Consider the following 9,929-nt stretch of genomic DNA (forward strand, 5'->3'; position numbering starts at 1 on the left):
GCCAAATAGCTTCATTAAATACAGTCTATTAACTATAGTAATCAATGGCTAGGATATTATTACTGGTGACGCAAACATTCCGAACTGAGATCGGTTCATTTGATTTCTAGCACGGATACGACGCACGGCTTCTTACATCAATTGTGTAATATAGTATACAGTAATACAGACACGCCCGCATACGGTCTCAGTAAAATTTATATATTCTGCCAATGATGAGCATGGAAATAACTTGGCAACACTAATCATGTGTGTTGCCAGCATTAAGATTCTTAAATCTTTTGAGACGTGCGCCGCAAAGAAAGTATCTAAGTTTTCCTTTTTAATGAAAAATTCGTCATGAATTTAAACCGAATATATTTAATGCAAAATTTTGAAACTCTGATTCGATTTAATTGTAATCGATATATGTATAACTTGTTTAATTTCTAAAACGGGCAGTAGCTAGCGCACAACTAAAGATTACAAAGTGTTTTCAGTAAAATAGAATTTTCCATATCACCTAATTTCCAATTTATAAAGTAAACAGCTTCGTCGTTTAAACAGTATTATGTTAACAAAAGCACGTTTAGAACGTTAAACAATAATATTATGCATCGTTGAAACAAACTTAAACAGTATAGTTTATACTTAAATCTAGGCAAAGTACGGTTATTTTGCAGAAAATTCCCCCCAAAAATGGGGCACGGTTAAAAACTTGGCAACACTACTTAGTTTATTTTTTTTTAACTCGATATAGGAATCATCTCACGTGTGCTCATAAAAACATGAGTCTGACCGTCGTGAAACGACTATATTTACCGTGTTCTATTTTCAAATGCGCCAAAAACGAAGCATGATGCATGACAGGAGTCATGATGCCAACTTTCTTTACGTAGCAGATTTTTTCAACCAAATATCATAATGAAACTCGATTTCATTCAGAACTAATTATCCGGTGATTTTGTGACAAATGGGCCGTCTTATTTTATGGAATTCTTTGGCCATATGACAAAGAATCAAGTCTTCAAAGTGGATATTTTATGATTGCTGATTTTCAGTAAATTTTTCTGACTGATGTAAACCTAAAAGTATGTATGAAGTCAAAGTATTACTAAATATATTAAAAAAAAACCTTTTAACACAAAAATATTACATTAAGGCTAACTTTTTGTTGATTACTAAAAAAAATATACACGCAGAGAAATTGGTGACAAACAGAAGTACTGAATCGAATAGTAAAATGAAGTTACAAAGTTTCTAGTTTGAAATACTTGACCCTTGTTATCTTTACGACTAATTACTCATTCCTACTAATCGTATGTTTCATTATATTATTTGATTAATGTAGCTTACAAAAAAATATAATTGAACAAAAACATCAATAATTTATGTATCATGAACAAGAATTCTGTTAATATTTATATAATGTATTGTAAGTAATAAGAAACAGAGATTCGCAATTACTAAATGATCCAATTACGGTTAATGATTTACAATGTTACTGGTAGACTACGAGTGTGTTTGTAATCAAAACAATAATATTTTTATTACAACTACATTATTGTTTGCAGTACATATCGTTCGTAGCGTCACTTAAAAATCGTTTAGTTTGGTTTACCCTTTATGTAGTGTTAGGCCTTAACAAGACTATTATAGTAAAAACCGCACCGGAAACAGTAAACGGTACAATGCATGTATTACTCCGTGCTATTTGTTAGTGTGTTTTAAAATATTATAAAATAATAATGTTACAATAACAATCGAGGTGGTATTCATAGCAAAGTATCTTGTACTGTTTATCGAAAACTGTGTTTTTGTAAACAAACTCGCGCGCTCGCATCCCGCCCCGCCACCGCCACCCGCACCCGAGCCGGCGTCCGGCTTGGCGGCCATTGTGTTTTTGACCAGCGAGCGAGCGCAGTATTGCAGATTGAATTTGAAGTGTTTTTCGCCTTTTTGGGTTATTATTACAAAACCAGTGACGAGATGGATGATGACATTGACCAAGACGTCCCTCAGTTATTAAAGCAGTGGGGTTTACCCCAATATATTCATACTTTTCAAGGTAAGTTGTACCATTGTCTTAGTATCAGGATGCCATGTGTTCTATGAATTTTATTGTAACAACTGTACATTTACCATGGTTCGCTTGGTTCGCATTAAAGTATTCTATTTTATTTAAATAAGCGATTTGATCGATTGTTGTTCCGGCTGTTTTTGCCCACGCAGTAAGAGTGTTGGCGTTCTTGTATTCGCATAATGGCTGATGTAGGTCTTCTTATTGTTGTAGTATTCATATTCAATTTATACAAGTATATTCTATATAAGCTATTATTCAATTTAAACAAGTAAGTGGTGTAACTATATAATGACTTTATAAGTTTACAACAAAAAGTCTTAAAGTTATTCATGGAATTTCATTATATACTTACGCGATAAAATTAGTTGATACACAGTCATCTCATCTTAAACTTAATGGGTTTGGCACACAGGACACCCAGAGTCAGCTCAGCTTCAAAACATGCGAAAAGGATAACTAGTCAATAGGCTTGTTTTATACAATCTAGGTTCCCAAGCCAAGTATTCGATTCCCCTAGACCAGAAAATTATGCCTTAGGCGTTGGGACTTTCTTGTGTAAGTTATACAATTATGTTTTTTTATGATTTTTCAGTAAATGATATAACAATATCAACCCTGTCAATGATAGACAGAGGTCTCGCCAAGGAACTAATCCCGTCCATTGGGGATCGGGCCAAATTCTTAAAAAATTTAGATAACTGGATCAAAATAACAAACCCAGAATGCCCAGAATTCAGCAGCTGCAGCTCTGTAAGTAGCTTCTATTTTTTTAACATGTTTTTATTGGCTTCACCTGAAACTATACTATATGACTTAGCCCCACAGAAAGCACATTAGATAGGTAAGGTTTGTGTTGTGGGTACCAGACTACAATATATATAATAGATATTATATAGGTGAATACTTATATACATACATGGCCATAACTCGGGAACAAATATTTGTTATAAACACACAAATAAATGCCTGTACCAGGATTCGAACCTGGGACCTCCAGCTTCAAATAGGCTATGGAGGCTGTTAATTCTTATACCTATATATATGTAGTACCTATTTAAATAGTAGGTAATTTTATTTTATTTTGCAGCCCCCTACAGTTTTTGTAGATATGCTTAATCCCAAACACAAACAAATAAAGAGTGTGAGTGAATTTATAGCCCCTTTGAACAAGAATAATACCTCTACCCAACTAAATGATTCCAATTCCATTATACCTCCTACCATTGGTGAGAATGAGGAGGCTTGCTCTAGTGTGGATCTGGATATGACCATTTGTAATGAAGATGAATTTCCGGTAAGATGAATACTGATAATTTAACTATTAGGTCCTTACCTATGAAATTGGTGTTTTTCATTACAACTATTTGGCTTCTAGTATGACTTAATCTTTTTTTAAACACCGGTATCCTTATTTTTTAAATAAAGACTATGTTTGCTACAAATTTGTGTACCAACAGTCAAATTAATTTAAGTATTTTTTTAATTTTCTATATACACTTCAGACCACTTTGATGCACCCATCGGCCGGCCCACTTTTTTTAAAATTCTACATCTACATTTTATGTTAGATAAAATTTTGATACCTCAATTTATGCGTGGATATTGCTTGCGTTTACCTTGAAAACTTTATTTCATTTGGATTACAGGTTTTTAAAATATTCCAAAAAATATTTGTATGGAGAAATCAATTTTCTTAAAATTCTTCATACAAAACACCAATTTCATAGATAGAGACCTAATATTTGACCTCAAAATAAAACATAAAAAATGTTAGAACTAAATTAAATATATGCTTTTAAAAAACTATCATAATAATCCGTTTCTATAGTTTTATTTCATGAGTAACTATCGCGCTAACCGAAGACAATATTATATCATAATAACCTACTCAATTATTTTAATAATTAATTTTATTTTTGTGTATTTCAGCCGTTGAAAAATCTACTCTTAAAATCGAATGAAGGACAAGGCCTGCTAAATTTATATTCAGAACAAGGCAAATTATCAAATAATGGGCGAAGAAAAGTTTGCAATATAATAATAAAAGACCTAATGCAATCAGACCCAAATAAAAGAATAGACAGTTCTCTACTTCTTACAAAAGCACAAGAAATAACTGAAGTATTCAAAAAGGAAAATATAAGTACTTACTTTATTCCATACATTAATGATACTAAACTTAAAATAAAAAGATGTGCAAAAGGCAAATTATATGACTGTCTACAAAACAGGCGCCGCGAATTAAGGGAGGCTAAGGTTATTAAAAAGAAAAATGGCAGCAACATCAACAATAACAGCAACGAGCCAGAAGTCGTCGAAGAAGGCAAGTTTTAAGTTATCTACCTGGGTTTTTATTTTTTTTAATAGCCAAATGTGATCCCACTGTTGGATTAGAGCATCTCCCAAATAGGTTATTAATTGTATTCAAACCTCAAAAGGAAAAAAGGACAACTGTGTTGTTTGTCTGACTGCCTTTCCTTGGCCTCTTTCTAGCAACTTTAATAACTTGCAGTTTCATCATCCTCCTAACGTTTGGCCCACCTTTCTGACACGGTTCAATTGAACCTGGGGTCCGCTTGACAACCTAATCCCATGATTTGGCATGACACTAGTTAATTACATTAATAACTTGCAACTTATTTTACTAAATTAAATTATTTTGAAGTCTTTATTTCATGATTTTTTTATGAGTCCATGTATCTTTCCAGATGGTGGTGCAGATGAAGATATCCAGTGGCTCCAAAACTGTACAGAACCCTGGCATTTAGTGATAGAGAAGTGGCAAAAAACTTCCAAAAATAGATTGAAGGAAATAGAGACTTCAGAAATGACCATCGGAGCATACATTAATAAATATCCAGTGTTAAAAACGCCACGCGGGCATGAGCTTCTTATTGAAGATTTTCAATTTTTATACCCATTGTCAGGGAATAAATTATTTGAAATATTCCCAACAATAAAAAATAATATATTCAAGGTGGCTCTATCTAAAACCCAAGTTACTGAAGTAAAAGAAATACTGGAACAACTACAGCTTCTAAACAAAAGTAAGTAAACCTAGGTTTTATAATTAGTGTCTTAGATATAAAAACGTAAATTACTTACAATTTGTTATATAGTTTCTAATAGGTAATAAAATGTTCGACTTAATTCAAATTACGGTTATCACTACATCATCACTACATAGTATAAAACAAAAACGCTTTTTCTGTTCATATGTCCCTTTGTATGCTTAAATCTTTAAAACTTTGCAACCGATTTTGATGCGGTTTTTTTTAATAGATAGAGTGATTCAAGAGGATGGTTTATATGTAGGTATAGTACCCGTGCAAAGCCGGGGCGGGTCGCTAGTAAAGTTATATTTAAATAACGTAATATTGAAGTAACGTCTTATTTTTTTAGATGATGAACATTATGAGGAAGTTGAGTCAATACTAGCGTTCATGCTGTTGCCGCTGCTCTTGGGAAACCCAACACACAGAACCAAGAAACAAGTGTGGCGGCCATCCAAAGCTGAAGTAAAGGACGGCTTCATTACACACGTGCTGAGACCAATGGACGTGCAAGCCGCTATAGCCCACAGACGTGAAAAATATTTAAGATATAAGCTAACGCTCCAACCGGTGATTGTGATTGTTGGTTCTTCTTATACGGACATACAAAAATACTTTGTCGTAGTTAACGATTTATTTTTCGAAACGAATTCAATTTTAAAAGCAGTGGATACATGTTTTAAAATTTTCCACTCTCTTCACTGTCAATATCCGACAGAGAGTGTGTGCGTGTGGAACTTCATACAACTAGGACTATACCAGTTAAAAACCAAGTGGGACAAAACCTATAGCACTGTTAATGCTTTCATTACTGATCTGGACATTGATCTTTAACAATTTAAATACTTAATTAATAAAAAAAAAGCCTGTTAAAATGCCTAAATGTTTTGTATGTTATGTAGATTTATCAACTTACAAACAATTGTGTACTCACATAACGTTATATCACCAGAAATGGGGCTTACCTTTAAATAATTACATTTGTTTGGAAGAAGATTGTAAAAGGAAATTTTTTCTCTTTAATTCGTTTAAGAAGCATTTAAAGAGTCATCAAAAAGAATCAAATTCCTTAGATATTCATGCCAATGACATATCAACAAATAATTTATTGAGTATAGTCCCTCCAGTGACAAATTCAACTACTTCTGATATACATTCTATGGAAAGTAAGTCTGTAACTAACAGCTCCTGTAATTTAAATATTGAACCTATGAAAAATATTGAATCAGTTACCAACCCTATAGCCAAGTTTGCTTCATTGTTATATGCCAATTCAGTTATACCGCTTAATGTGGTTCAAGAAATAATGGAAAACTTAAGTAACAATATTATTAAGCCTTTACTTGATCCTTCTTCAATGCACGATACCGTAAAAGAGGACTGTTACCAAACTACATATAATAAAATTGCATCCTTAAATGAGTCAATGAAAGATTTTGAATCAGAACATAAGAGGCTGTCTTACTTTAAACGTCATGGTACATATATAGAGCCCCAGGAATATACTGTTGGACAACGACTAGAGACAAAATATGACAGTAATAATCATTGCAATATTACTACAGTGAAAGCAACAGCAATGCATATTCCTTTAAACTTAATACTTAAAAAATTTTTTGAAATGGATGGTGTATTGGAGGAAACTTTGCAATTTTTTAAAACAATTCTAAACAATGATAGTAATTTAGTCCAAAATATAATAAAAGGGTCTGAATGGCAAAAAAAGCTTGCTTTACATGAAGATAAAATTGTATTTCCTTTGTGTCTTTTTTTTGACGATTACGAAGTTGGTAACGCTTTAGGCAGTCATTCAGGCGTACACAAACTTGGGGCTGTTTATATTAGTGTTATGTGTATTCCTCCCCATAAAATATCACATCTTGGTAATATATTTTTATCACTATTGTTCCATTCTTCCGATCGACAAAAATTTGGCAATAATGTTATATTTGCCCCAGTTATTTCAGATTTAAATAATTTATTAGAAAATGGAATCGAGGTTTATAATTCTGGAAGGAAAACTAAACTCTATTTTGAATTAGCTGTTATTATAGGGGATAACTTAGGTATACATACAATCACAGGATTTGCGGAATCGTTTTCATCCAACTATCCATGCCGTATATGTAAGATTACTAAAGAAACTATGAGAAAGGCTTATGAATGTGATGAATCTTTGCTACGTACTATGCCCCAATATATGGTAGATGTAGAATTACAAAATGTTTCTGCTACAGGCATTAAAGATAAATGTGTTTGGCATGAGGTAAAAGGGTTTTCAGTTATAGATCATGTTGGAGTTGACATAATGCATGATCTCTTAGAAGGAGTCTGTAAATACGATATGAGTTTCATTGTTTTGAGTTACATTACCGACCTTAAATATTTCTCGTTAGAAATTTTAAATAATAGAATCATTTCTTTTAATTACGGACCTGATAGAAGGAACACACCCCCAATCATTACATTAGATCATTTGCAACGCAATACTCTAAAAATGTCAGCAGCAGAAACACTTTGTTTTGTAAGATACTTTGGACTGCTAGTCGGTGACCTGATACCCGATCATGATGCAATTTGGAATATTTATATTTGTTTGAGAAAGATAATGGACATTGTCATGTCAACTGTCATTAATAAATCAGACTCAGATTTATTGAAAAGTCTCATTTCCGAACATAACTTCTTATATTTGGCATATAGTAAAAAATCCTTAACTCCTAAATTCCATTATCTTACTCATTATCCACAGATGTTAATTAAATTCGGTCCCTTAGTAAATATCTGGTCGATGAGGTATGAAGCTAAACATCGCATATCTAAGTTATATGCAAACGTGACCAATAATAGAATTAATATTTGTAAATCACTGGCTATTAAACATCAACTTCAATTAAATAATAAGTTTATCAGTAACACCTTCTTGAAACAGACTGACTGTGGAAGAAAAAAAAGCGTAAGCGATATGAGAATTACTGAAAATATTGCATGTCAATTACAGTTAGAGTTGACAAATTTATATAAATGTAATTGGGTCACAGTTAACGGAATTAAGTACACTGCTAATATGACGTTAACGTTAGATTTTTATGAAGACAAATTACTACCAAAGTTTGGCTTAATCGAAAATATTTTTATAGCCGATGATTATTTTATTATTCTGGAGTGTTCTTTGTTTGATACGTTATGTTTTAATGAACATTTATATTGTTTTGATGTAGAATTATTAAGTGATAGAAATACTTATTTTTTTTCCTTAGGAAACATTGCTAGTTACGTGCCAAATAATTTGACACTTAGTGTTGATGGTAAACATTATCATGTTACGCCACGATCTTCAATTTAGATATTTAATTGATCTCAATCTAAGACTAATTCAAGTTACAACCCCGAATGTCTGTATATTAAGAAAAAATAATACTTATAATTTATAACATTTATAACTAATTAGCCGGGTGTCCACTGGCCGCACGCCTCGCGAGGCAGCGCCGCGCGCGCAAAACGTCCGTGCTCATGTGCGCACGTTTGCCGCGCCCGAGGAAATTTATTCGGCAAGATGGCAGCCGATAGTCAGTTGTTCAAAATAGTTTTTGTACATATTTATTCCCGTGGCACGTAATTCATGGTTTTCGCATTTTCTTTTGGGTAAAGATTAATAAAAAAAGTAAATCATTCACGATTTACGGCAGAAACATGTGCACTCATTGCAAAACTATTTTGAACAGCTGACTGATGGCCGCCATCTTGCTGAGTTTTATATGTGTGTGATATCGCAGCTTGCTCGCCGCGTGCTCGCGGCGATATTAATGCTAGTGTGAACAGGCTCTAATAGGGCCCCATACTTTACAAGTTGAATGTAGAAATGATAAGTATAAGGGACGTCGACGCTGAAAAGACGCCTGAACGTTTAGCATGATCGCGCGAAAAGTGATAAAACATCTCCCTATCGCACTATTAGTAAGTGCGATAGGGACGGATGTTTTATCGCGCGATCATGCTACCAATGCAGATGTGAGGGGCCGTAATGTGTAAGTGTAATTTCTACGGACCAATGATTGTGATGATTATATTAAAATAAATGTCATTTTTCTCTGTACGTAATATTTTTTATTTTTGATTCCAGGGATCCTAAACATATAGAGCCGTAGCGCGTGGGACGTCGTAAAAAATGCCGATAATCTCAAATTCTATGATTCTAATCTAACACTTGATGACACTTATGATACAAGATAGTCGGAGTCTTTAGATAATGTATTGAAAAAGGCATTGTTTTACTACGTCACACATACTGCTGGCTCTATATATGAACTGCGTTTTGATGGAGCGCCTGCAATCCAGTGGACTGACAGCACCAACAACGGATCCCTTTTAGGCTTTCAGTGGAGAAAATACAGTTTTATTTACTTATAGACAAATAAAATTGGATTTTCGTCTACTAAAAGCCTGTGAGGACCCGTTAGTAGGTACTATAAGTGCACTAGATTGCAGGTTTCATCTAAACCAGTAGGTACTACATACGAGATAATAGCTATAACAATACCTAGGATGCTAGCATTACAATATGTATTGTACTTGTTACAATAAACATAAAGCTAGCATTGCAATACGAATAGTTATCATTACAGTTCAGGTCGTTATGTTACATAAATTGATTAGTAGATACAGCAAAATATTTAGTAAACCCAAAAAAAAAAAGTGTTTATGTATACAAGATCGCATAGTAGTCCTTACGATCGATTTAGTAATGTAAATTAGTGACGTATGGTTCTAATTACATTGGTATTGTAACAGGCGCGTTATTTGCACTGTATTGA

At 33.2% G+C, this 9,929-nt stretch overlaps 1 protein-coding gene across 3 annotated transcripts; it reads left to right on the plus strand.

The window, feature by feature from the left end:
- Window positions 1-1,178: 1,178 nt before the first annotated feature.
- On the plus strand, window positions 1,179-9,211 carry LOC124630940. 3 transcript variants are annotated; one of them, XM_047164985.1, is made up of 6 exons: window positions 1,179-2,047; window positions 2,655-2,812; window positions 3,150-3,356; window positions 3,992-4,385; window positions 4,771-5,109; window positions 5,465-9,211. In XM_047164985.1, the coding sequence occupies exons 1-6, from the start codon at window positions 1,969-1,971 to the stop codon at window positions 5,947-5,949; spliced, it is 1,662 nt and encodes a 553-aa protein (XP_047020941.1). In that variant the 5' UTR covers window positions 1,179-1,968; the 3' UTR covers window positions 5,950-9,211. The 3 variants fall into 3 exon arrangements, with proteins under 3 accessions (XP_047020941.1, XP_047020948.1, XP_047020957.1); XM_047164992.1 differs by having other exon boundaries at window positions 3,992-4,205; XM_047165001.1 differs by lacking the exon at window positions 3,150-3,356.
- Window positions 9,212-9,929: the final 718 nt, after the last annotated feature.

Source organism: Helicoverpa zea, chromosome 1 (genome assembly GCF_022581195.2).
Source record: "Helicoverpa zea isolate HzStark_Cry1AcR chromosome 1, ilHelZeax1.1, whole genome shotgun sequence".
Classification (NCBI taxonomy): domain Eukaryota; kingdom Metazoa; phylum Arthropoda; class Insecta; order Lepidoptera; family Noctuidae; genus Helicoverpa; species Helicoverpa zea.

Bases quoted from the DNA above. Each gene is read 5' to 3' on its own strand.
- LOC124630940 (XM_047164985.1), top strand. From the start codon at position 1,969: ATGGATGATGACATTGACCAAGACGTCCCTCAGTTATTAAAGCAGTGG. The intron at 2,048-2,654 runs GTAAGTTGTACC...ATGATTTTTCAG, and splicing joins ATATATTCATACTTTTCAAG to TAAATGATATAACAATATCA. The intron at 5,110-5,464 runs GTAAGTAAACCT...TTATTTTTTTAG, and splicing joins ACTACAGCTTCTAAACAAAA to ATGATGAACATTATGAGGAA.